Source organism: Mauremys reevesii, linkage group 23 (assembly GCF_016161935.1).
Source record: "Mauremys reevesii isolate NIE-2019 linkage group 23, ASM1616193v1, whole genome shotgun sequence".
Classification (NCBI taxonomy): domain Eukaryota; kingdom Metazoa; phylum Chordata; order Testudines; family Geoemydidae; genus Mauremys; species Mauremys reevesii.
Genome location: NC_052645.1, coordinates 9,240,183 through 9,268,150, shown reverse-complemented (window position 1 = coordinate 9,268,150; position 27,968 = coordinate 9,240,183). Strand labels below are relative to the sequence as shown.

Genomic DNA, 27,968 nt, shown 5'->3' with positions numbered 1-27,968 from the left:
AAGCTTGATTGTTCCATCATCTTCCCATTGTTTGTATTTCTCTTTTAAACTATCAAACATCGCACTGATTGACCTGCTGTCCTGTTGGCCAACCTCCCTGCTCTGGGGTTGGGGCACAATGGGTGACAAAGCGCCTGCCTTAGGACTCTGCATGTAAATCTAGATGCATAGAGTGTAAGTCCTGCTTAAACCATAGAGCAGCGTGACCTACCCAGGATCACACAGCCAGTCAGTCGCAAAGCCAAGAATAGAAACCAGGGTTTCTGACTCCCCGCGCTTCCCATTAGACTACACTGCCTTCCTGATAGACCAGTGCTTGGGAAATCCAGACTGCGGTGAATGCTGGAGATGGGAAAATTGGTGGGTGGGATGGTGAGGGAAGGAGTGTTTATGCCAGGGGGAAATGGGGAAGAAATCAGGCTGGAGTTCACAAGGCCTGCAGTTTTGCTTTTTGGTTGTCTGTCCATATCTGACTGTCTGTCTTGTTATTTGTGTTTGTAGGATCTTCGAGGCAGAGACCTCTTCCACTCCATGCGCATGCAGCAGCCAAACCTGGCTGCGGCTTTTAGCTGCCACCAAAGAATCATTTCCTCAGGGGGCGTATAGGCAACACCATGCAAGAGCAACAGGAGGTATTGCAGGAGCGACCCCAGGCCAGAGTCAGGGACGGGCCCTGGCCTCCCGGCATCATTTATTAGTTAAACAGCTCTGCATAACCAATGGCTACTAGTTCCGTCTTGCTGGCCTCTACAGGGAGCGGGTTCTCTTCAGGCTGGCCCTGCAGCTAGGGAGGGAGTCTAGTGTGGGGCCAGGCCCATCCCCCCTTAAAAGGGTCAGTCACCCTGTGACAGGGCACCATTAAAACTGAGGGGTCTGGGGGGACAGCTGGAGGGGAGAGATCCTGGCTTGTGTCATTTGATGGATTAGGTCTCAGCCTTGGCACTGGAGCCTCCTCGGAAGTGGAGCCCTGAGAAAAAAGGAGCCTGGTGCATTTCCCCCTCATTAATCCCGACACTTCTGCTGCGCCCAGCACTGGCTCTGCAAACCAATGTACCATATTATCCCTGATTCTTTTGCAAAGCTGCCGCTCACCCTCTGTGACTAATAGCAAAAGCACTTACAGCTGTCTTCTTCCTCCATAAACACTTTGCTGACATAGCAGGCATAGACGAATCCAAAGAGCTTCAAAACAAAAACACAGAGAGAAAAGCCAATTATTTGGAACTCGAGAAATGTGAAACCAGACAGATAGCCAGGGTCAGAAGTAGCAGCGGTGGACACGGGCAGACTATCTGGAGCGAATAATCTATCAAGTCAGTTTAATCTCCTTATCTTGCTTACCAGTTACCTGCAAACAGATTTAGAAGGTTACAAATTTCTTAGTAAATTTCAATTTCACAAGCTGGTCATGTTGGGTGAAATTCAGAGGGGCCAGCACAGAGCTGTCCATCCTCAACCCTATGGGCTAACATGTGATTAACGATTATTAACCATGTCTATTACGGCAATGGCCCGGGACCAACTGAGAACGGTGTCCCATTGCGCTAGGTGCTGCACAAAAGTATAAGTGGTGCATAGGCTTGGTGCTTGGGTGACCAGACAGCAAGTGTGAAAAATTGGGGCAGGAGGTGAGGGGTAATAGAAGCCTATATAAGAAAAAGACCCAAAAATCAGGACTGACCCTATAAAATCGGGACATCTGGTCGCCCTACCCGGTGCAGGTTTTCTGCATGGGATGAATTTTACCCTTTGGCTCTGTTTTCAACTCTGTTCATGGCAGGTAACAGGTCACCTAAGTCACATGGCATTAGTCCTGTCCTCTGATGGGATGTCCAGAAACCAGTTTAAGACAAACCGGTGCAACTTGTATGTTTACACAAGCGCTCAGCAGGTGAGTGGGAGGGGTATGTCCTAGCACCTTGGCCAGGTGGGTGCTGTGACATCAGTCCGTAGTGGGGGTGACAGGGAGTGCTCTTTTGAGACAGAATTATGGGGCTCTGATGGAGCTGGAAGGGTTGTGCCCCTGCCCCCCCCCCACTTCAAATCCCTCCAGTTTGTTCTATGGAGCTGGAACTGGGGAACAAGGGCAGAACTCTCTTTGGTTCCAATATTTACACTTCACGGGCTCTGTCTGCAGGAGACCCCATTGCCTGAGTCACTTACACCTGGACTGGAGGAAGCACTGGGGTCCTGGACTCAATGGAGGACGGGCTCATCACTGACCCCCAGCGTCCTCAGAGGTGGCCTGCCGCACGGCGTGGCAAAGGCAGGAGCGGATTTCTCGAGCGGTGCTGCTGTGGGAGGGCTGTGCTGGAGACCAGGACTGAACTCGCAGGTTACTATGCAGGGAGAGATCTCTCTGACCCTGCCAGGCCACACACCCTGCCTGCATGAGAGGCCAGTTGACCCGACAGGAAGCCTGTGATTAGCTCAGAGACATCAAGCTGCAGAGACTGATGGGGAGCAGGCCCTTCGCAAAGCTCACATGCCCAGTTCCCACTCCCTCCGAGTCCTGGCCCCACCCCAAATCAAAGGCTGCTGCTGCCAAGGCTGGTAGAAGCCAGCCCAGGGCGCGTCTGGCAGATGTTTGGTGTCTCACTTGGACTGGGTCCGCCCTGTTGCCAGCTCCATCCAGCTCCCCCATTGCCAGGCTGAGTCGTGAATCAGCACTTGATGCACTCAACTTTTTTTTCTTTTTATTGGGCTTGTCATTCATGAGGCTGCACGAGGGAGCCCTGCTGTTATTAATGGGGACATGGGGGAGGGCTGGGTGTGCACAAGTGTGCAATAAAAGTGCACCCGTTTTTAAACCCTGCCTTGCAGCTCTCCTTTAAAACCTTCCCTCCGGCATCCCCGAAAGGGGAGCGTGTCTCTCCGGCAATTATTTCTGCTTCCAGCCCAGCCAAGGACACGTTCACAATTGCTTAAACTCCTGGCATCTTTCTGCCTGGTGATAACTCACTAGCAGCTCTGGTGTAGGAAGCTGCCAGACGGGGAGATGAAAGCAGTGGCCTCAGTCCTCACGGTTCTGGGAACGTGTCGCTCAGCTCTTTTGTTGGCTCTCATTGTGAGTATGATTTCTGAGTCAACACTTCGCACACACGAAACAGCACATTTCCGGGGCCTTTCAGGCACAGGGTCTGTCTGCTCCTCTGCTGTTCACACCTCGCGCACCACCAGCCCAGAGACGAGCTGATATGACACATTATATTACCAACAGCGCCCCTGTAGCACGAGGCGCTAATGTACGCTAACACACCGGGAAGTCGCCAGCTGGAATGTGCCAGCCTCGTGCCCGCAGATATGTTAGTGCCTCAGCTGCATTCCTTTCTTCCACTCATTTTACAATTCAAACTAAAGGGAAAGGAGCGAAGTTGGAGGTTTATAATCCACGCAGCTTAATGCTCATGGCTCTGTTATCGGCTAGGGCAGTGGTCCCCAACCTTTTCCGGGCGGTGGGCGCCGGACGACGAGCCACCGAGAAGTGGTGACGTCAAGAGGCATCGCCGCCAAAATGCTGCTGAAAATCAGCGGCATTTCGGCAGTGACGCCTCTAGATGACGCCGCTTTTCGGCGGCATTTTGGCGGATGCTTGTCCGCCGGCCAGTATGCAGGTGCACATAGATGCCCCGGCGGGCACCATGGCACCCGTAGGCACTGCGTTGGGGACCACTGTGCTAGAGGGAAATTTACCAGGTGCAGAGGAGTTAAGTGTGCTTTGTGATGGTCTTCTGTATAAGGGTGAATTCCACCCCAGATCTTTAAGTCCTTCCCCCACACCTCTTGCTATTATTCATTCCATGATTTAACTAGGGACTAGAGATACATTTACCAGAGAAGAACACCCCGAATTGCTGTTTTGGTATTTTTTAAAGATCAGTACCAGTTCCCACCACACCTCCCCATTTCACTTTGAAAATAACATGGGCCCAACAGCCTCTAAGTGGTGGCTTTTGGGAGCGGGAAGGGATTGAAATGACTTCAGCCACCGTAGGTGCCTAGCTCCCACTGATTCCAAAGGGAGTGAGTCGCCTAAATACCTTTGAGGATGTGGGCTGATCACTCTACAGCATTTCAGCTCCTCGAGGGGTTTCTGTGGGTGCCACAGATGCGAGGGTATCATACAATAACACAAGCCCCGGAATGGTACATCACAGCTGAGTGGAAATGGAGGATTTTTACTTTTTTAAAAAAATGTGTTTAAAATTTTTTTTTTAAATGCATAGCGCTTTGCCCAGTTTTACTTGACATCCATTAAGAGCACGACCCCCTCTGGGGGCCATCCCGGTGTGTCGAACTTCACCCTGTTGGTTTATGTTGAATGGAATCACAGCTGCATTATGCACAGTTAAAGGGGATCCTTAATAAGGACAGGCCCAGAACCCCAGTTCTGGAGGGCAAAGTCTCCTGTGTCTTTTGGGGAAGTTCTGATCCAGATTCAGTTCTGGGCTTGGCTTTAGCACAGGCCAGAACTAGAACACATTGAATCCAAATGCTCCAGAACTTTGGGGGAAATTTGGATTCAGACACAAGTCCCATGTCTCAGCCTCCCAATCCTCCACCTTCATAACGAATGCTAAGTTTGTGTTTCTGTAGGGGTCCCTCACCCCTGAAATGCAGCTGACTCTGGGCTGCAGTGTTACAGCCATTCAGCGCTAGCGATGGTACAGGGTAATTTCTGGGAAGGTCAGTAACAGATGACTGGCCAGGATATGTTCTCAGTGAGCTGGCTGGCTCTCGATTGCCCTGCGCTGTGTGTAGCCATCTAGGAACACAGGAATCTACCCCATGGCACAGTGTGCAGATCACCTCTTTTCACCCTGTACAAGTGCAGGGTAAGGGAGTGTCAGGCCCACTAAGGGCATGTCTACACTGCAGTCACCGGTGTGACTGATTTGATCAACTAGCTTGAGTAACACCAGCAGTGAAGCCTTGGGGGCACAGGCTGGCCCTACCCACCTAGGACCACGGGTACCTACTCAAGCAGTGGTCGCCTGGGCTGCTGTGGCTTCACTGCTGTTGTTATTGGAGCTGGCTAGATCACAGCTATCTCGGGTATGGCTACACAGGCTGCAATCCCTTACTCTGGTGGCGTTACATTGGGTTTACACCCAGTAGGCTTGATTCTCTTCTCACTTGAAACCAGGAGTAACTCCCATGGAGTCAAATCTTGTGCATCAGACCCAGGATCTTTGCTATTCCTCACTCAGGAATCACACGGGAGGGACACGAGATCCGAGGCAAACCCTGGCTCCCCTTACCGCAAGGAATATCTGCATGGCGCTGCTCACTACCTCGATGTACTGGTAATCGAGCAGGCATCCGGTGACAGTGATGACGTGATGGTCCTCGGGGGCCAGGTTTGAGTTCATCACCGGTGTCACCAGGCAGCCGGGCCCATTCTCCATCCACCACGAGCGGTGCAGCGAGGTATTAAAGGTCATGATGAAGTCCCGGTCCTGTGGGAGAGGAACATGGGGACACAAGCACAGCATCAGGCACCCCCTTCTGCAGGAACCATTCCCCAGGAGAGGGCACCCCTGATTCCCGGGGTAGGATGGTGTTGGTTTGAACATGTAGAGCCTCTATTCAGGGTGGCCACTAGGAGGCACCCAGCGAGGAAGTAAGGATCTGTGTAAGCAGAAAATAAAGACAGTCTCGCATTCACCCTGATCACTGTGTCCTGGTTCTCTGTAATTGCTACATGGTGTCAGCGGAGGGATTCGAACCCACGTCTCCATATGGAGACAATGGCACCCAAAACAAACCATCAAAGGCCTGATTTTCAGAGGTGTGGAGCCCTCCCAACTCTCGGTGAAGTCAGTGGGAGCTGCAGGTCCACTCCCCAAAGCAGCGCCAAGAGGAACAAGGCTTCACAGGGGAAGGGACCCGTAACCCACTCAGTGTAGTGCTCTGCCCCCTCATGCAGTGGCTGGGTCACAGACGGGCTGACGAGCCCGCTACAGCGTCAGCCAGCAGGCCTGGGCCTTTCAGTGCAGGCAGTAGGGGCTCAGGCATTAAAGTCCAGAAAGCCCATGTTCTAACCCCGCTGGTGCCATGCCCTGCCCCACGGGACGGAGCGTTACAGTACCGTCCACACGTACTTCTGCACCGAACGATGAATCGTATTCGTATAGCGCATCGCTACTACATCTCTCCGTGCATCCCCAATCTGATTGATTAATAATTAGCAGCGCCGCGGCCCTTCTCTAGCATCTTCTATTCACGGGTCTCAGTTTAGAGCAGTTCAGGAATTTAGCCTTATAACCCCTGTCAAATGGGGAACCTGGCCACGTTCTGCTCTGCCACGTTCTGCTCTCTGTCTCATCAGCGTAAATCTAGAGCTACTTCCCTGGAGTGACTCCACAGTCACACACGTTACTATGCACAGAGTTGGTCCAGAGACGTTAGCTGACTTGCCCAAGGCCGCACCGAGAACCCAGGGCACAGCAGGGATGAGACCCAAGGACCCCAGCTGGTGAGAACCAGAGGAGCTCCACTGACTTCCATGGGGCTCTGTCGATTTACACCAGCTGAGGACTGAGCCCCTCGTCTCCAGCCAGCCAGCCCTGTGCTCCCATTTCCTCCCAAAGGGCTCCAGCAGCACCGGAGAGGGGCAGCTGCATGCTGTACAATCACTGCGCATGCAAGCGCCTGGGAGCTGAGGACACTGCGGCATCTTTGAGATCCCAGCAAGCCCCAGGATTAGTTCCTTTGCGCAAGCAGCACCTGTACCTCCAGCTGTGCAAAGGGACCGTTGCAGGTTCTCTCAGCACTGGCTACACCAGTGGTCCCCAAGCTTTTTTGTCTGGCAGGCGCCGGATGACGAGCCATGGAGGACCGTGGCGGAGGACGAGCATCTGCCAAAATTCCGCCGACAAGCGTCAATGTCAACAGGCGTCACTGCTGAAATGCCACCGACAAGTAGCGTCATCCAGAGGCGTCGCCGCTGAAATACTGCCGAAAATCAGCAGCATTTCAGCGGCAACGCCTCTGGATGACGCAGCTTGTCGACGGCATTTTGGCAGATGCTCATCTCAGTACGCAGGCACACTTAAACACCCCGGTGGGCACCATGGTGCCCATGGGCACCGCGTTGGGGATCCCTGGGCTACACCATGCAAAACTCACCAGATAGCCAGAGCACATGTAACGCCAACAGACCCTGGTCATCGACGGGCAGGATCAAACCGGGGACTTCTGGAGCTTAGTGCATGAGCTGCTACCACATGAGCTAAAAGCCAACCAGCTCTTAGCTCAGGCTGGAGAGCACACTCATTTCACTCTCTCTAAATCAGGGGTGGCCAATCTGAGCCCGAGAAGGAGCCAGAATTTACCAATGGACATTGCCAAAAAGCCACAGTAATACGTCAGCCCCCCCCTCCCCGCCCCCCCAGCCAACCAGCAGCCCTGCCGATCAGCGCCTCCCCCTTCCGCCCCATGCCGCCTGACCGCTGCAATCAGCTCTTTCGCAGTGTGCAGGAGGCTCTGGGGTGGAGGAGCAAGGGTGCAGCAGGTGAAGGAGGGGGCGGGAAGGAGCAGGGGCCTTGGGGTAAGGGGTTTAGTGGGGGCAGCATGGGGTTGAGCAGTAGAAAGTTGGCGCCTGTAGCTCCGGTCCCGGAGTCGGCACCTATACAAGAAGCTGCATATTAACTTCTGAAGAGCCGCATGCGGCTCCGGAGCCACAGGTTGGCCACCCCTGCACTAAGTCACCTCGGTGCCACCAGAGACAGAACATGGCACCCAGCAGGTGTGTGGGTGTAGACATGCCGACTCACCCCTGCGGCGCCTCCTGCTGGTGACTCCTGGGAATTAGCTCTTTTCCAGCCAGGAGCGCCCTCTGCAGGCCGGTGATCCGCCTGTCCTCTGGCCCCCGTGTCCCTCTCTGGACCCCGGTGCCCTTTTAACTGGGGTGCTGCCCCCTGGCAATACCCCACCAATCTGGGTCTCCCCTCCCTGGGGAACCCCCAACCCACTATCCCCACTTTGCCTCAGTTTTGGCTACTGCCCAGTGTCCATCTAGCCCCCACGCCCTGGGGCAGGCTGCAGTATCAGCCACTCGTCATAGGCAAAGGGTTTGGACCTGCTGCCTTTGCCTACCCCTGGGCTGCCCCCTGCAGCTCCCAGAACCTCTTGGCCTTCTGCTAGGCCGCAGCCTGGGGCTTTCCAGGCTGGAGCTCCCCAGCCCTGCTCCACTCAGGTACCCTGGGTCCAGCTTCCTACAGCCAGGCCCTTCTCCCTCTACAGGCAGAGGGAGACTGTTTGGGCTCCTGGCTTCCCTGGCCTTTTTATACAGGCCAGCTGTGGCCTGATTAGGGTGTGGCCCAGCTGCGGCCGCTTCCCCAATCAGCCCAGCTTTTAGAGCTGCAGCTCTTAAGCCCTTCTTGCCCTAGCCATAGCCCTCTCCTGGGCTGTTTTAAGCCCCAAAGGGCAGGAGTGGATAACCACCCTGCTACAGTGGGTTACACAGGGACACTCAGCACCTGGAGAACCAGCACCATAACACTCCAGCAAAGCCCCTGGCCAGGTCCATTTCTTGGTTCTGAGATGCAGATGGATTCTCCTTCTCCCTGGCATGGTTTGATTGCACTGGGCAGCACAGGACACACAGACCCCCACCACGAAGGTTTTGCTCCTGGATTTCTCTGCCTGGTAAGCCCATTAACATGCTTTGGGGCTCTCCATGGTTGATCTCCCTGAGCTTTCAGATCTCTACTTCATACACAGCAGGCCTGGCTCTGCAAGACACGGCTTTGGGCTGTCACCAAGGGAAGGATAAGATGCTGCTTCTCTAATCCTCCCAGCCCAGCACCTGCACCCGCCTGATAGCAGACTCACAAGATGCAAAGCTGAAATTCAATAGAGCCAACGATATGTGGGCTGGGGCACCCTTCCAGGAGTGACCAGATGAACGCACGGCACGATCAACACAGTTGCCCCTGCTCACAGGGCAGAAGAACAGATTGGACTTAGCTCTCCTGCAGCCAGGCTTTGTTTGGGTGCAGCCACAGGGAACGCTCGCATCTGAAAGCGTTGCTGTGGGAGGGTTCCCCGAAGAGAAGAGAGGCCTCCACGGCATTGAGAGCACGGTGTGTGTGTGTGTGTGTGTGTGTGTGCGCACGCACAGGTTCAGGAGCAGAGAGCCACTTCAGTACGGTGCATATGTCCCAGCTCTGCTTTGTGTCTGATGTTAAACCACAGCAGCCTCTCTAAGCACTGCCAGGAGCACCAAACATGCAGCACCAAGCCCTGAGTTCAGGATCCGGACCCAGGGCAGTCTAGCAATGAGCAGCCCCTTAGTGCGCTGACAAAACATTCCCATTTTTTTGGGACAAAAATCGGGGTTTTTGTCAAAAAGGATTGTTTTGTGAAGAAAATCGGTTTTGACCAAAAAATGGGTACAGGCAAGTCTTATCATATGCGGGGGTTCCGTTCTGCGGTTATCACGTAAAGCGAAAACCACATATACTGAAAATTATATCCCCAAGCCTTTTAAATCCCGCCCGCAGCTCCGGCGGCTGGGCTGGGGTGGCATTTAAAGGGCCCGGAGCTCCACGGTGGCTGGAGCCTCGGGCCCTTTGGTTCGCCCCAGGGGCAACCAGCCACCTCTGCAGCTGGGAGCCCCCTGGGTGATTTAAAGGCCATGGGACTCCCAGCCACAGCTGGTGCCCCTGGACCTTTAAATCTTGAGAGGCCACGCCTCTTCCACTTGAGACCACGCCCCCGGGAATCTGGCCCTTCAGCATAAAGCTGAAATCATGCATGTTAAATGCGCATACATTGCGACAGACCTTTATTTATTTTAAAAACGGTATTTCCCCCCCAGTTTTCAGCAACCAAAAACATTCGGCACCATTTTTTATTTAAAGCCAAAAGTTTGGGTTTGGGGTTGTCAGAAGCCACAAAAAAAAGCACCGTCAGTGTTTTGGTTTTGAGGTTTTTCAGTGAAAGGCAGATTTTTTTTCTTTTCTCATTTTCACTGAAAATTTTCATGGGGGAAACTAAATAATTTCCCAAGCAGCAACACGTGGCAGATGAATAGCCAGGGACACCTGAAGACAGAACACTTAGCCGGGCACAGGAGATCCAGGGTCTATTCCTCACTCTGCTGCTGGGCGACCTTGACCAAGGCACGTCACTGCTCCGTGCCTCAGTTTCCCCATCTGTACAATAGGGAAATGATACTGACTTAGTAAAGCACTGTGGGATCTCTTGATGAAAAGCACTAGATAAGAGCTGGGGGGCTCTTTTTATTATTTAATAAGAACAATACCGTTTGGGGGACACAAAGGAGGGCCCCTCACATTTCTGCAGATGCCGCTGACATGCCCACAATAAGCTGCATGTGTCTGAGCCGCAGCCTGTATGTGTAGGTCTCAGTCCAGCTCCATACAGCAAAAGCCACCCAATGTTTGGGATGGTTAGGAGAGCGTGGGGAGCTTAGATTCCATGTGTGCTGGGCTTCTGCGCAGCCTGCCCCATCCCCGGCTGAAACGGGAAGAACTGAACTACGCCCAGAACGAGACAAAGACAAGAGAGCCTGCCGCAGGCCAAGCACAAGTGGGAATAGCAGAAATCTCAGGGACGTGACACCTCTTTAGCAAAGAGGATTAATAACCCAGCCCTGCAGACTCAGGAGGCTCAGAGCGTTTCAAACAAGCATCCAGTCTCCACATCCACAACCCTACAATAACAAACCAGCAGGTGCCCTTCCTGAGGTGCCTTGACTCCCAAGGCGCCTGCTCCCAAGTCTGCACAGCCCAGGGCAGCCCCACGATAACAAAACAGCGGGTTGTGGTCTGAGGGAGAGAAAAAAAATCCCACAAAGAGAAATTTCACCTTCCAACATCTAAGGTGGATTCATGAAAAACCTGGATTTTAAAAACTTCAAAATATTATCGTGGCAGCATCGTCTAGCGATTGCCAAAAGAGAGGACTGACCACTCCAGGCATCCTGCAGCGACACATTGGGGGGGGTGTGGAGCAGACCCTAGTCTCTGGACACCCGTTGCTTATCCTTGTGCCTATTTCTCTGCATTCCAGCTCTTTGACAGCGTAAGATTCCCCTGCTTCTTCTGAACACCAGTTTACAGCTCTCCCTGCTGCCGTTAATTTTAACAACACAAACTTTTATTAATAATTTAATGTTAACATAACGTTTTTGCTGAGATTTATTGCTCCAACTGCAGGGAGCCTTCATGCAAACAGCAGCAGTGCCCCATCTTTGCACAATATGCGCTTTTGCTTCGCTCCTGTGAGATCCCAGGGCCTGTTTCTCCACTGCCTTGTGCAGTCGTTTGAAGCAGAGCGCTTGTTACCATTGTGAGCGGGTTGTACGCCCACTTTGCATTGATTGATGTATATAACAACACTAGGTACCAAGCACAAGAGAATCAGGCCCCTGCAGCCTGAGGTCCAAACTCGTTCCAATCTCCCTCGCCCCAATACAACCTCCTCGCAGAGTTCCAGGATATTTTTTAAAGCCAGAGTACACCTCCTAAACAGCCTTAGGGGCCCGACATGCGGCTGCTTCTGGGAGCAGCATGGAGCCAGGGCAGGCAGGGAACCACCTGAGGTAAGCACCGCCTGGCCGGAGCCTGCACTCCGAACCCCCTGCCCCAGGTCGGAAGCCCCTCCAGCACCCCAACCCCCTGCCCAAGCCTGGAGCCCCCTCCTGCAGCCCAAACACATCCCCGGCCCCACCCCACAGCCCACACACCCCCTGCTGGAGCCTACACCCCCTCCTGCACCTCAGCCCCCTGCCCCAGCCCCAGCCCTGAGCCCGCTCCCATGCTCCAAACCCCTGCCCCAGCTCAGAGCCCCCTCCCACACCCCGAACCCCTCATTTCTGGCCTCACCCTGGAGCCCGCACCCTCAGCTGGAGCCCTCACCCCCTCCATCACCCCAACCCCCTGCCCCAGCCTGGACCCCTCTCCTGCAGCCCAAATACATCCCTGGCCCCACCCCACAGCCCACACACTCCCTGCCAGAGCCTACACCCCCTCCCGCACCTCAACCCCCTGCCCCAGCCCCAGCCCTGAGCCCGCTCCCATGCTCCAAACCCCTGTCCCAGCTCAGAGCCCCCTCCTACACCCCGAACCCCTCATTTCTGGCCTCACCTTGGAGCCCGCACCCTCAGCTGGAGCCCTCACCCCTCCAGCACCCCAGCCCCTGCCCCAGCCCAGTGAGAGTGAGGGAGGGTGGGGGAGAGAGGGGGGCTGGAGTGAGTGGGGTCTCAGAGAAGGGGCAGGGCAGGGATGGGGCCTCGGGGCAGGGGTGGGGCCAGGGTGTTCGGTTTTGTGCAATTAGAAAGTTGGCAAGCAACGCTGGTCCAAACTAAACATCTGAGCCTGTCTCTCTGATATCGCCTCGTGTCCAGCCATCAGCTCAAGCTCAACATGGATAAACCAGAGCTTCTAATCGTCCCGCCAAGATCCACCCACCGCCTCCTTTCTTGGAAACCGCAGACAACACCATCCCCTTCCTGTCACTCAGGCCCGTAATCTGGGCGTCATCTTCCACTCGGACGTCTCTCTAGGTCCTCACAGCCAGGCTGTGCTTAAGGCTTGCCAGTTCTTTCTGTATTACGTCTCCAAGACACGGCCTTTCCTATCCATCCACACAGCTAAAAATCTCACCCCGGCACTTATCATCTCTCCTCTCAGTTACAGCAGCATCCTCCTCTTTGGCCCTGGCAAAGGCAGTCTCGCCCTGCTCCCATCCGTTCAGGATGCTGCTAAAAGATCGTTCTCCTAGCCCGTTGCTTGGTTCCACATCACCTCGCTCTTTGCATCCCTTCCCTGGCTCCCTCTTACACAGCACATCGAACACGAGCTACGTGTCTTCATGTTCTGACCTATCCCCACCCGACCTACCAGCTCTCAGTCACTAGCGAAATGTTGACTCTGGCTCCATGATTCCAGCCTCCATTGCCCACTTGTGACCTTTTCAAACAGGCCCGGTTCGTGCAGCCACATTCAGAACAGAATTCTTTTTGACTCTAGTTTTCCTGGAAGACTCTATGGCTAACTGGAAAACTGGTAGAACCGTGACATGAGAAACACCATGCTAGTGAATCCTAACAAACAGAGAAGTTATTATTATTCAGTCTGCTTAAAACTCTTTGCCGTGGTGTGTTGTTGTTTGTTAATGTGTATTTAATTCAAATACCTAGGAAATACTTCGGAGGATAATTGTCTTTGTTAAAGAATTCATGTTACTGCCACTTCTGCTAAGCCTGAGAAATCTCAGAGACCAAATTTCCAAGACCTTGAATGAGCCATCTACCAAAAGCTAGGGAAGATTTTATGTGACATTCCTGATATTTGAGGGACAACACGGGGGGAGGGAATATCTTTTACTGAACCAGCTTCTGTTGGTGGCAGAGACAAACTTTTGAGCTTACACAGAGCTCTTCTTCCGGTCTGGAAAAAGTAACCAAAGCGTCACAGCTATATACAAGGAGGGACAGATTATTAAGCATAAGGGGTTAACACATGCTGCATGAAACCACTTAAAATGAAGTGCGCAATTAACACCTGTGCAGTTGCAGGACAGAAGAGAGTTAGCAGGTTACAAATTGTTGTAATGAGCCATAAAACCAGTGTCTCTGGTGAGACCGTGATTATTAGTGTGTAGCAGAGATATGAATTTAAATTCCCAAGCTCGATATAAACTGTCCATCAGCAACCTTTGGTTTGAAATTAGATAAAGGTTTCTAACCATCACAGGAGTCAAGTTCTGGAACTGCCTTCCAAGGGGAGCAGTGAGGGGAAAAAAACCTACCTGGATTCAAGACTGAGCTTGATAAATTTATGGAGCGGATGGTATGATGGGATTTCCTACAATGGCATGGAGCCGATCTGCAACAGCTAGCAGCAAATATCTCCAAGGGCCAAAGAGGGGACACTAGCTGGGGGAGGGGGCTCTGAGTTACTACAGGGAAATATTTCCCAGGGGTCTGGCTCATAGGCGCCGACCCCCCCGTCCAGTCCCACCCCACTCCCACCCTTCCATGAGGCCCCACCCATTCCCGGCCCCCATTCCAACCCCTTCCCCAAAGTCTCCGCCCCAACTCCGCCCCCTCCCTGCCACTATTCCAACTCCTTCCCCAAATCCCCGGCCCTGCCTCTTCCCCACCTCCTCCCCTGAGCACGCCACGTCCCCCTCCTCCCCACTCCTGGAGTGTGCTAATGCCACCAAACAGCAGGAAGTGCTGGGAGGTAGGTGGAGGAGCGGGGACACAGTGTGCTTGGGGGGAAGGAGAAGATGGGGGGAAGGTTGGCTGCCGGGGGGTGCAGAGCACCCACTAATTTTTCTCTGTGGGTGCTCCACCCCCGGAGCACCCACGGAGTCGGTGCCTATGGTGTCTTGCCCACGTGCCCAGGGTCGAACTGATCACCATATTTGGGGGTGGGAAGGAATTTTCCCCCAGGTCAGGTGGGCAGAGACCCTGGAGGGTTCTTGCCTTCCTCTGCAGCATGGGGCCTGGGGTCACAGATCACTTGCTGGTTTAAACTAGTGTGAATGGTGGATTCTCTGTAACTTGAAGTCCTTAAACCCTGATTTGAGGACTTCAGTGACTCAGCCAGAGGTTAGGGGTCTATTTCAGGAGTGGGTGGGCGAGGTTCTGTGGCCTGCAATGTGCAGGAGGTCAGACCAGATGGGCGTTGTGCAGGTTTCCTTTGAGGACGAGGACAGAGAGGTCAGATGAGGAGTGATCGCTTTGAGAAAAGTGTTGGCCCATGGGTGATAGGGTGCTTCCATCTTTGATCGTTTTCCTGGGTGAGTTCATTCGAGAGCGCAGTGACTGTCTGATTTCACCTACACAGTTGTTTTTGGGGTATCTGATGCACTGAATGTAGGACCCATAGATCTTGAAAGGTGTGTTGTGGGGAGTGCTGATCACTGTGGCAGTGGAGATATGGCTGCAAGTTTTACATCTGTTGGTCTGGCAGGATCTGGTGCCTCTTGGGGTTGGTGTGCCCTGCTCTATGGGCAGCTTGGCGCGGCTGGTGGGTTGGGATGCCCCCTCTTCTGGCCATCAGCCAGTCCCCCAATCTCATCATCAGAAGCAAGCTCCCCCCCGTTGGAGAACAACTATCCTGCTCTGCTCTGCACTCTCAGCAGTATCTCCAGCTTCACACAACAGTCCCTGAGCTTTTCCATCTGTCCGGATGTTTCTGACATGCACTGACTGGGCTGCAAGCAAGGCAGCAGCAGGGCACCCTGCAGTGCTCCTAAGCTGCACAAGAGCCAGCACGGCTCCAGGGCACTTCACACAAGCCCTGGCTCTGCTGCAGCCATGTTTCATTAGCAGCTTCTTCTGTCTGCCCAGTCTCCTGGTCTCCACCCAGCTGGGGGCTGAAGGTGAATGACTAGGTGCAGTGGCAGATTAAGGGACCCACGCTGATTCCCATGGAAAGGCTCCTATGAACTTCAGGGAGAGCTGGACCAGGCCTGAAAGCAGGAGCAGCAGAGCTGAGACGTGGGGCTAACGCTGCAGAGCGCTTTGTTTTAGCGCCAAAGGAGGCTGGCTATTGATCGGCGCTAGGTTAGTTTCCCAACTCCTTCCGACAGGCAGCGAGGGCTCTAGCTGGCTGCTGGAAATAGACACTGCGAGTGTCTGCTGATTTCTCAAAACCATTAACACAACAAAAATTAATTTACAGTTGATATTTCCAACTCTCCAGGATGCTTCCCTGCCTATCAGTGTTAGCAGAAGGCTACGCTGGGCTTTGAAGGTTCAACTGTTCACAAGCTCTTGATTCCCCAAATTGCTCCTAACAGCACATACACGCACAGGGTAATTATCATTATTAATGACTGCCAGCGTAAGTAACCACGTTCTAAGGGTGGCCAATGTACCTACAAACAGAAACTTCATCTGACTCAGGAAATGACAGTACATGCAGTCATGTTCTTCTAACCTCCCTCTTGCTCTCACTCATCGCAGAGAGACTCATCTCAGCCTTTTAGACTTCTGCCCATGTGTGTTCTAATGGGACCCACCTGTTCTGACTGCTTGGTGAGTCAGCAGAATAGCCCTGCACTTCCATGCATAGTCCTAAAGCCTGACACGTGCTATATAAAGATCAAGTATTAATAAGAGTTGCACATACAGCACCCTAGGTACATGCATGATATAGTACAGAAGGAATTCAAACCTATCCCACGTCCCAAAGAGTTTTGTCCCACTGCTTGCACGACAGGCACAACCTGATATCTGAAATACCAAGCTCAGTTCATGCCACTTCCCCTCTAGGAGCATCAACAGTAACAAAGGGGCCGATTCTTCATTGCACTGCAATATCATTTACACCAGTGCAAAGTGCGTGCAAAACACCACCATTCTGATGGATTCCTACCCCCTTGCACTCACTCTGCCCTGGGGCGAATGATGGTATGAAGCACAGGGTGATGGAGAATCAGGATCTCGGCAAGCTGAGGACCGCAGACAATTCTGTTGCTGCTGGTGTGTAAGGCAGAGTCATCTCCAGCTCTCTGTCCTGTAGCTGGATTCACTCTGCAGGGCTGGTCAGTGTAAAATGTGTCCACTCCAGCCAAATGAGAGGCCTTGTCTACACTAGAAATGGTTTGTGGGTATAACTGCACAGAGAGAGCGATACTGGCACAGCCAGCTAGCGGAGAAGCAGCTTATACCAGCAAAAGAGTGATTTTGCCGGTAGAATTTACATCAGCTCTGCAAAGAAATAAGCTCTACCAGCTAACGAATGTTTTTTCTGCCAGCACAACCGCATCTACACTGGAGTTTTGCTGGCATAGCCATGTCAGCTGGGGAGTGATTGTTTCACACTCCTAAAGTCTGAGCTAGACTTAACATTTTGACGGACTTCACTGTGTGAAAAATCCACCCCCCTGCGCGACGTCGCTGTGCCGGCCTACCACCCGGTGTAGAGCAACTCGGGCGATGGATGAATGATTCCATTGTCCTAGCTACCTCCGGTCAGGGAGGTGGCGTTCCTGCACCCTATTCCGTCACTGCAGCGTCCACACTATAGCGCTATAGTCCCTGGAGGGTCGAACTGATGTAGCTATGCCAGGAAAGCACCCAGGCCTCAGAGATGCACAGGAGTCACTGTGCTGAGTGACAAGGAGCTGTACACAGCCCCCTTTCTGGCTGTAACCACCTGTTCTGCGCCTGTTTCTCGCTATAGTGACACACGGATGGATCCCGCAGCAGCTGCAGTGAGAGCTGCAGCCTTGGCTTATGAAATTGTGTTGTCTGATTCATGCAATCCATAAACTGAGGCAGCGCTAAGTGAGAGCGCGTGATTAACGAGCCCCCTGAAATTCCCAATTAATCAGTCTCATTCATTTTGCTCCTCTGCACTCCACGTTCGAATCCGCAGCCTCGTTCCCTTCCAAAGCCGCCCACCCCATCGCCCTCGCCACTCTGCCCTTCCCGGGATGGTGATGGATCTAAGTAACAGACTGGAGAGCCAGCAGCGCTATCCATCTCTGTCGGGTGGGTAAATGGAGCTGGTGTTTCAGAGAGTGATTTCGCCATCACCACTAAATGCACACATCCCTTTAGATTTAGTGAAAGTGTCACTCGCTGCCTTTTCGGGGAGGCTGGGGAGGGGGCGCCGTGGTTGGTTTGAAGAGATAAAGAAGCAACAGTCGCCTGCATGGTGTACATGGGAGATTACTCTGTATGCCTCCCTCCATGCATGCTGCCAGCCAGATGTGCAGGTGCTGTGCTGTCACAGGGAAGGAGTGCACAGCTCTGCCCCATTGATGGTGAGCAGGTTATCTTGGGGGCTCTTCTATATCCACTGAGATTCCTCCGTCCTTCCCTGCGACCCAGAAATGAGTCCCCGCAGAACACCATGGGAGTCACCCTGTTTGGTGGCTCTCCAGATGCTGTTAGAAGAGGCACCAAAGAACAACATGTCCCAATCACTCTTTCTGTCATGTCAATGTGGGATGGAAACAACCAGCATGGGGTGAAATCATATAGGTTGAATCCTGGTGAGCAGAAACCATCTCTGGTCTGAAAGAATCACAGTTTGGGTGGTGTGAGGAGAAACTATTGCTGGACAAAAGTACAGCAACCAGAACGCCACAGAAAGAAAGAGTTGCAAGGAGCAGCAATCAAGAGAAAAAAAACGCTGCATACAAATCACTGGGAGGAGAAATCATTGCTTTCTGCATGCCATGAGGAGATTAAAATACCATGAAGAGAGACTATCACACCCAGAAGCAGTGAGGAGAGACCGTCACACCCAAAACCCGTGAGGAGAGACCGTCACACCCAAAACCCGTGAGGAGAGACCGTCACCCCCAGAACCCGTGAGGAGACACCGTCACCCCCAGAACCCGTGAGGAGAGACCATCACCCCCAAACCTCTGAGGAGAAAAATAGTGACCAGAACAAGATTCATGAGCAACCCTTGGACTGAGACCACTGCCTGTCATACTGACCATTATCGTCTCATTGTTTCCATGTACTCCCTGTCTGTCTCTATCTGTTGTCTCTTGTCTTATATTTAGTCTGGAAACAGTTTGGCGCAGGGACCATCTTTTTGCTCTATGTCGGTAGAGCCCCTAGCACCATGGGGCTCTGGTCCATAACTGAGGCTCCCAGCCTCTGTGGTAATAATCATACTAATTAATAATAGAGTTAGTGGGCACTACCCAGCCCTTACAGACAGCTTGACAAAAGCTAACCAGCGTGTGCTGCCCAGTCTACAGGCGTTACCCCAAAAGCCAGTGTGTGCAGCTCTGTGCTCAGGAGAAACCCTACAATAACAAGCCACTGTGCGCAGTGCAGTGCTCCTGGGCTCCTCTGCTGCACAGTGTGCTCACCTGCTCACCCGCCTGCCACGGGCTTAGTACACAGAGGCCGAGTCTTCGAGTGGCAGAGACCTTCCAGCCCTGTGACGTTGGACTCTAGCCCATCTGCCCATGACCCGTCGCTTGCTCTGCAGTCTGCACTGTGTTTCTAATGCCTGGAACTGGTGACACTGGACACACAGTGAAGAAGTCTGCAGTTTTCATGGGTTGTAATATGAAGCGAGAGGAGCACGGAAGATGAAAGGACGTAGAAGGGAGGAGATGGAGGAGGGGAAACACACCAGCTCTCCACTTCTGGAGACATGGAGCGAAATCCGGACTCCTTTGAAGTGAGTGGCAAAATTCCTATTGACCTCAGTGGAGCCAGGATTTCACCCCAACCTCTGCAAAACTGGATGAGGTTAAAAGTAGAAACCAAGCTTGGAGCCTTGGCACATTCACCCAGACAACACTTGTTTCCCCTCCCCACATAGCCACAAAGCTCCACTAAGAGAGACTCAGAATAGAGTCGGCCAAAACCCAGAATTTCCATCCCGCAGGAAATTCCAAGATTTTGACATTTGGCGTCATCCTAAATTTGGCTGAAATCTCAGAATTTTTTACGAAAAGAAATATTCTGGAAGTATTTTGTTCCGACCGTCTCAAAATCTAAAAGGTTTCGACTTTATTGTTTTGCCTAATACAATACACTCTACAAGTCAAAATGATGACGTCGAAACAAAACATTTTGACCTTATTGAAATGAAACATTTAGTTAATTTCCCACAAAAATTTTGACAAAATCGCTCCCTTCCTGCAAAACTTTCCAAATTCATTGAATCCCCATTTTCCAACGGTTGTTTTCAGTGTTGTTGTAGGATATGAGAGAGGCAAGGTGGGGGAGGAAACATCCTTCATTGGACCCACTTCAGCTGGTGAAGGAGACACGCTTTTGAATGCTTGTCTCTCTCACCAACGGAGGTGGGTCCAATAAAAGATAGTTCCTCACCTACCGTGTCTCTCTCATGGTCCAGCCAAAAGCTGTCCCACTGGAAATGCTTTGACCAGCTGCAGCTCAGGACTGGGATAGCTGGCGGTGCTGCAAGTCAGGGCTGAGGGACACCACCAGAGCTGTGTGTGAGGAGGCCAGGTGATGTTGCAGGTGACAACTGAGGTGCAGCTAAATCCTTATCCCCGCAGAGTCTGAGCACGTCACCACCATCGATAGAGCTTTATCTTCCCAACACCGCTGTGCAGTAGGGAAGTATCATCCCACTTTACAGATAGGGAACCAAGGCACAGGGCAGATTAAGTGACTTCCCCAAGGTCACACAAGGAGCATGTGGCTTAGGCAGGACTCCTGGTCTCCAGAGCCTCAGTCCAGCACCCAATTCACTACACCAGTGGTCCCCAACCTTTTCTGGGTGGCGGGCGCCGGACGACGAGCCACCGAGGACCGTGGCCGGCGAACAAGCATCCGCCGAAATGCCACCGAGAAGCGGCAACGTCAAGAGGTGTTGCCGCCAAAATCCTGCCGAAAATCAGCGGCATTTCGGCGGCGGCGCCTCTTTGTGACGCCGCTTTTCGGCGGCATTTCAGCGGTGGCGCCTCTTGATGGATCCGTTTTTCGGCAGCATTTCGGCAGATGCTTGTCCGCCGGCCAGTACGCGGATGCACATAGATGCCCCGGCGGGCGCCATGGCACCTCCGGGCACCGCGTTGGGAACCCCTGCACTACACCGTCCTTCGAACAGCAGCTGAGCTGCATTTGGGGGAAACATGCAGATCACATACCCCACCGCCTCCCGCAAGCCAGAGCTATCGGCTCATCAGTCTCTGCAGTGCTACGGTGTGAAGGGAGAATGAACCAACGAAAGAGAGAGAAAGCTGAAACCCAGTAAGCAGCTGCAGCGGCAGGAGTGGAGATGCCCTGCGACCTCCCGCCCCAGCGCTGCTCTTCCCCGGCACCGTGACCTCCGTGTGCGTGAGGAATAACAGCAGTAACGGGAAGGACGTGCAGCCCAAGAGGCAGGGATGCCAGGATGATCAATGGCTCTGGAGGAGCCGGCGCTCAGTGCCATTAGATGTAATTACCTGTGACAGGTGTCCAACTTCCAGGTAAAAGCAGATGATGAATGCGTTCCATCCAACCCACAGCACCAGCCACGCCGCGTACTGGGGAGAGAAAGAAACAGAGGCTCAGAAATGCAGAAGGGCAAAACAGGCCTTGGCGCAGCAGGAGAGAGAAGCAGCTGGGCACTGGCGTGGGGCTTTTCCAGGGGGCTCTGCCCTCGGGCAGGGCGTTTGAAAGAGCCCGACAACGTTCAGATTTCTCCTGCACTCGCTTTCTGCCCTGAGCCAAATCCCACTGAGGTCAAGGGGAGTCTTTCTGCTGACTTCAAGGGGCTTTGGATCAGGCCTTACGCACATGGGCCTTGCGGAAAGAGACAGCCGCATGCACCACGCATTTGGGCATGCAGAACCCGGGCTGGTGCATGAGCTCCCATCGCTGCCTGCAGCTTCCCAGCACGCACAAGCAAGTGCATTGTTTAATGAGTAATAGACCCAGCTCTGCTTTCACAGACATCAGATTTACACCAAACTTCAGTGGGGTCACAAGGTGATCAGGCCCAGTGTTTGTAATCTGTTGGCCCCAAAAGCATTCAGGGCTCTGGAAATGAAAATCTGTTATAATTTATCACATACCTGCAGCACTGTACAAATATCAGCTAATTAACCCTATAATGCCACACACACTCCCAGGAGATGGGTGCATAGCTATTATTATCCCCCTGTCACGGATGGAGAAACAGAGGCACACAAAGCAAAGTGACTTGCCCAAGGTCATGCAATGCGCCAGTATCAGAATGAAATTTCCTGGCTCCCAGACCTGTGGTCAGGTCTCAGGCCACTAGATTAAGCTACTCGCTTTATGCTATAAACGTCAATTGAATCAACCAGAGACGGGTTCTAGGCCAACCTTCTCCACCAGCGTCGACCCCTCTCTCATCTAAACGCTCCCAGACTCCAGGGAAAGCCTGACGGGATCTGAATGTCAAAGCTCAGGCCCATCTCTAAGAGGACAATGTCAAACCCAAAACACTCATCCTCTTCCCCCTAACCAGGCGTGGGGGGATCACGGGCAGGATCCAAGAGGGGTTAAAGCAGAAAACCCCCATGGTAAAGAAGTGGTTCCAGTAGTTAAAATCAATGCGGAAGCCCAGCTTTACCAACCTTGCCCCTGTAGAGGCATTTCCGCTTCTCACCAGGGCCCAGTACAGAACAAGATGGGAGAGGAAACGCTCAAGGCTTCTCCAGAGCTCTTCGGCACAGAACGAGACACTGACCGTGAACTCTACCGTACAAGCCACGATGTCACATGACAGCATTTATGGTGCTGTCATTCGGAGCGCCAGCAGAGGAGGGCAGTGCGACCCACGGGCTACAACAAGAGCTCCCCAGTCCTTAGTCCTGGCTGTGCTACAGATTTCCTTTGTGGCCTTGGGTGAGTTGTCAATACGCTCGTGCCTCAGTTTCCCCATCTATAACAAATCCTACCCTCCTTTGTAAAGAGCTTTGAGATCTACAGCTTCTGAGAGCTAAGTGTGAGATTATTACCAGTGGTGGTTTCAATGCTTTCCCAGAAGAAATCATCATGCAGCAATTGCATCTGTGCAGCTGAGAACAGAATTTGTTCTACAGAAAAATACCACGCAACTCTATAGCACCTGACATCTAACGATGTTGGCGCGCTTCACAAACATTGGGCAGATCCTCCCATTTCCCCCTGCGCATTAGATCAGGGCGGTTCTCCCTGTCTCACAGATGGGGAAACTGAGGCATGGAGAGTTGGTGCGAGTTGTCCAAGATCATGCATCAAATCAGGGGCAGGGCTGTAACTTGAACCAGGAGCCCTGCCTCCCCGTGCCTTGCACCCTGTGTAGCCAGTCACACAATGTAGATCAAGGATAATAATGGTAACTGAACTGTCCCCTGGGGCAGACAAGTGGGAGTTAGATAGGATGAATTAGCTGATGTTTGGCCCCTGCTACAGTCATTTGACCACATTTCGCAGATAATTGGCTGGGAATTACAGCATCACTGAGACAGCTTCGGGGCTTGTCAGCAGCGGGCCGGGGCCTTGCCTACAGGAGAAAGGGTTTGCTGATATAGCTGTACCAGTGACCCCCCTCAGGGGAGATGCAATTTATACCGGCAAAAGAGCTGTTGTGCTGGCTTAGCTTAAATCAGGTCCCTGAACTGGGGAACTGGCTCAAGCTAGTCCGGGAAAAGGACATGTTTTCAGGTATAATTGTGTCTACACTTCAGCTTTCGCCGGCCCAGCAATATCAGTCAGGGGCGTGAAAAACAATCATACCCCCGAGCAACCTACCTACACCAGCATAGTGTTTAGGTGTAGACCTGGCCTGAGGTAGCTCTGCCTGTACAGCTGCACTGATGCAAATCCCTTGGATAGATGTGTTGCACCAGTGTAAATAGCGACTTGCACTGGAGGGGCTGGTGGAAACCAGTGTTAAAAACTGTAGGGCAAGAAGGTCCCTGTTTACAGGGTTGCAGCATGTCTACACTAGGGGTTAGTGCAGCTAACCTTAGTGTGAAAACCCGCCGGTGCAGAGCAGGTCTCCAGGAGATGTAAAAGGAGCGTGCACAGTGCAGGCGCGGGGCCTATGCTGCGTTATCTGGGTCAGCCTGGGATTACTACGCACTTCTGCCTCTCCGTGGAGAGCAGCCAGCCCAGCAATGGTGCCCAGGAAGTAACAAGCCTCAGATCTCATCCTTCTTTCCACATCTCCTTTTTCTCACCCCTCCTTTCCGGAGCCCCTCCCTTCTGCAGCCCCGAACTTCTGCCCTCGGTTTCTGGCCCAGGGGAGGTGGAGAGACTGTCCAGCAAAATCCACAGACCTCGAGGGGTAGGGGTGTGGCGAGGTTGCCGGGGATGGAGGAAGCAGAATGGTTCATGAGCACGGGCCAGACCCCTGCCCGGAGGGACCCCTTGGAGGGTTAGCAGCTGGGGGTGGGGATGAGCCTGGGCACAGCACCAAGGGGGGCAGTAACATTTAAGGTCCCTGAATCTATTGATCGCCCAGCACCAGGCCCGGAGAGCACTGGGGGGAAAGGCCAAAGCCCTGCCATGCAGAGCCAGTCGAAGCTCGGGCTGGCCCTTCCGCCCAGACCGGAACAAAACCCGGCATTTTGAAATTTCCCATGGAACATCGAAACGAGCTTATAAAAGCGCAGCATAGAATCATAGAATCATAGAACATCAGGGTTGGAAGGGACCTCAGGAGGTATCTAGTCCCACCCCCTGCTCAAAGCAGGACCAATCCCCAGCTAAATCATCCCAGCCAGGGCTTTGTCAAGCCGGGCCTTAAAAACCTCTAAGGATGGAGATTCCTCCACCTCGCTAGGGAACCCATTCCAGTGCTTCACCACCCTCCTAGTGAAATAGTGTTTCCTAATATCCAACCTAAACCTCCCCCACTGCAACTTTAGACCATTGCTCCTTGTTCTGCAGTGCAAACACTTCACTTTGACTGTCTAGCTTGGAGTTTAATATCATATGACATGAGAGTCCAAACAATCAGGTGGAATCCAAGCCCCTTTGACTTTATTGAAACAAAAGGAAGTGGGCTTTTTGTCAAACATTTCAGCAAAATCAGTCTATGCCCATGAAACGGTTTGATTTTGTTGCATCAGACGTTCCATCAGCAGCTTTTCAACCATCCGAGCCGCCATGTGGCTGGCTTCCTCAGCTCCCTCTGCTCCTGCCACCCACTCCCAGGAGCAGGCATGGGGGAGGGATTCTGGAAGAAAAACCTCACCCCTGTTTCATTCCCACCCTGCTCCACATTCAATCAGCTTCCCCCTCCTGTCACCTCCTTCCCCAAACCGCTCCCTCCCCCCTCCTCTGTCTTTTCTCATTTTCTTTGTGGCCATTCACAAGGGGGTCACTCTCCCTGAGCTTCAAGTGAACCTCAAATCTCAGAATAAGACTCTGTTCAAACCAGTTTCACCCAGTTTTCTGTCTAAACCAAATGAAACAGCAGATCCCACATGGAGCCATACCCTGGCCTGGGGGGTCACTCGAAACATCACTATAAGTCAGCTCAGGGTCACTTGAAACCACACCCTAACTTGGCCTGGGGTCACTTGAAACTGCCCCTATCTCAGCCTGGGGTTACCTGAAACTGCACCAGAAAGTGGCCTGCGGTTACTGGAAATTGCATCATACCTTGATCTACGGTCACTCAGAACTCAGCGTGGGATCCCTCAAAACTGCACCTATGGCCACTGTAGGCATAGGCGCCGACTCCATGGGTGCTCCGGGGCTGGAGCACCCACGGGGAAAAATTGGTGGGTGCAGAGCAGCTCCCCGCCCCCTCGCCCCAGCTCACCTCTGCCTGGGAGGGAGGGAGGGGGGAGAAGGAGGAATGCAGCGCGCTTGGGGAAGAGGCGGGACCAGGGCAGGGTTTTGGGGAGGGAGCCAATGGGGCAGGGTGGGGACAGAGTCAGGGCAGGGGGCGGGGCCGGGAGGGCGAGCACCCACCGGCGCCGACAAAACTTGGTGCCTGTGACTGTAAGGACCGAAAAGCCTTAATGAACCTGTTAATGAACTGGGCTGAGTCCCGGGTGTGCAATGAAACTCCAGCCAGGCTGCCCATCTCCACGGCCCCCTCGTCTCTGTCCAGCGTTGATACAGGGCTTGCTCTGCTGGAGCAGCTCACAGACCCAGGGGAGGTTGCACAGCTCAGACGGGGCAGGCCGGGTGGTAACCCTTATACATACACAGGGACCCTTAGTACTAATGAAGCTGGCAACAAGCTGCCTCTGTGACCCAAAGCTGTTGCTTCTGAGCAGTCTCTCCAGGACCACACAGGCTCCCTGGCCTGTATCCCTGTCCCGCCCTCTCCTCCAAGAGGATCATGAAGAGCCTTCGGCAGGGTGCTGAGCAGAGGGAGTTGGTGATGCAGATGTGATCGACTTCCCCGTTTCTTGTGGGGCATGCAGGGCCTCTCCAGGCACGGATCTCCTTGGCACACACTCTGGGCCACTACAAATTTAATTTATCTGGGAATTGGTCCTGCTTTGAGCAGGGGGTTGGACTAGATACCTCCTGAGGTCCCTTCCAACCCTGATATTCTATGCGTCTATGAAGTTATCATCATTACTGCTGAGTGCCGGCTGGTGCCAGCCGATAGCCCCCGAGCAGTAAAGCCGCTCGCAGTGAGACCTGCAGAGTGCTGTCCAAAGTGCTGGAAGCGAAAGAGATGCACTAGCAGGCAGGGTGCACTGGCCGGCCGCTTGAACCTACCATTATGAGGTATTTGGATCTGTACTGGATGGTCCCAAAGATGCCCAGGATGACAGCCATAATGTGTAAAAAATTAGCCAGGATGGGCACCCACTGATAGCCCAGGAAGTCGAAGATCTGCCTCTCCAGCGCTGCTATCTGGAAAAGAACAAAGGGGGACAGAGCAGAGAATTACTCATTGCACGGCGGCTCGCGGGACATTAAAGGCAAAGTGTATCATGTAATTAATGGGAAATCCCATGGACAATTAGTTACAATAGACTGAAATGTCTGCATGATTCATCGTCCAGAGTCCAGCAAATACATCACGGCAGGGAGGATTTATTAGGAATTATCACCAGCTGGAGCTGGAGAAGGAGGGACTGGGGAGACTTGAGCCAGGGGAAATGGGCAGCCAAGAGCTCATGGGGTCAGCAGGTCGGAACCTCTCCCCATGTTGAACTGCAGGCCACAGGCTCCTGATTTGTTAAGAGACCGTGAGCAAGTGCCTCCCTAGCAAAACCAATGGAACAATTGACCAAGGGTCATGGTGGATTCTCCATCACTGGCGGTTTTCAAATCAAGACTGGGTGTTTTTTCTCAAAGCTCTGCTCTAGGAATGATTTGGGGGAAGTTCTCTGGCCCGTGTCATACAGTTATACTGATCAGAGTAGACAAGTGTGATGGTCCCTTCTGGGGCTGGAATCTATGAATCTCTAAAAATGAACTGCAGAGAGTCTGTGAAACTTTCCTGGCAATTCATTCTCTCCTGGCACAATGCCCACTCAGCGCTCCAGCAGCAAGCCAGGTGCGCAGACACCCTGAGCTGATGGCGAGGACGGATGCTCCAGAATGCCCTGCTTGGCTGCGGGGAAAAGGAGCTGGAGCTTGTCCCTGGGCAGTGAGAGACAGGGGAATGGGCCAGAGCTGCAAAGTTCAGACCAGGCTCCCAACTTCCCCAACGATGGAAGAGGCTTGGATCCATTTTTCTGATTCTGAGCCATCTGATGGGATTTGTCCTGCAGTGAATTGCATTGAATAGCAATGGGGCCCTGTAAAGAAAGACTCTCCCTCCCAGCAGGACAGGAGGTGCGTAAGGAGGTCTGGAAGCTGCGTTCCGTCTCATAACCACCGCGGCCCTGGGATTATAGTGAAGACAATGGCAAAGCTGGGCTCGGCTGGGCTCAGGCAGCAAAGAGCAGTGTACAGAGAGGACAGGGGTTTGGGCATTGGCCTGTGACTCAGCTTACAGGTTACGAGCAGGGCTGGGCTTTGGAGACTCAAGCCAGGGGATAATAAGGGAAGTGGGACTTGTCATGTTTAGCTCAGTTAATTCTTCTATTTAAATGTCCTTCAATTACCTGCCGCTCGGCAGCACTGGAGGAGGAGCTGCTCTCCCCAGCTGCATCCAGTGCCCCGGCACTAGGGCCGCTCGCTGAACTGGCCTCTTTGGCACAGACGAATGGGAAAACCCGCAATGAACGGCCAGGGCCAGATTCATCCCTGAGTTTCGTTTGCTTCAGGGAAAATTTCCCAGCCCAGACTGAGAGAAACTCGGTGAAATCAATACAGCAGAACAGCTGATATTTTTCAAGTGGCTTTCCCAGGGTCCTTTACAGGACAGCAGAAAATTCGAGCTGTGCCACCTTTACCTCCAAATCAGTCTGTTACTTCACGATTCATTGCTCTTTATGTACAGAATTCGCTTTGTTTACCGCCATGATTTTTTAATGGCCCTTGTCTTTCATAATCCATAAATAAGGCTTTGATGCGGTTTTAAATATTGCACAGAGATTTCTGCATGCATGTAAAATTAAAGACCGTCTCGGTATTTGTTTCTCTGCCTGCCAGTCCATTC

At 52.9% G+C, this 27,968-nt stretch overlaps 1 protein-coding gene across 1 annotated transcript in view; it reads right to left on the bottom strand.

Annotated features, from left to right (window-relative positions):
• NKAIN1 (sodium/potassium transporting ATPase interacting 1) overlaps nt 1-27,968 on the bottom strand; it is a 177,944-nt gene that overhangs the window by 13,822 nt on the left and 136,154 nt on the right. The window contains exons 2-5 of the mRNA XM_039511833.1: nt 26,132-26,269; nt 20,893-20,973; nt 5,262-5,459; nt 1,122-1,182 (exon numbers count right to left, since the gene is read on the bottom strand). Of these exons, the coding sequence (XP_039367767.1) occupies nt 1,122-1,182; nt 5,262-5,459; nt 20,893-20,973; nt 26,132-26,269 (478 nt within the window). The remainder of the gene's footprint in view (nt 1-1,121; nt 1,183-5,261; nt 5,460-20,892; nt 20,974-26,131; nt 26,270-27,968) is intronic.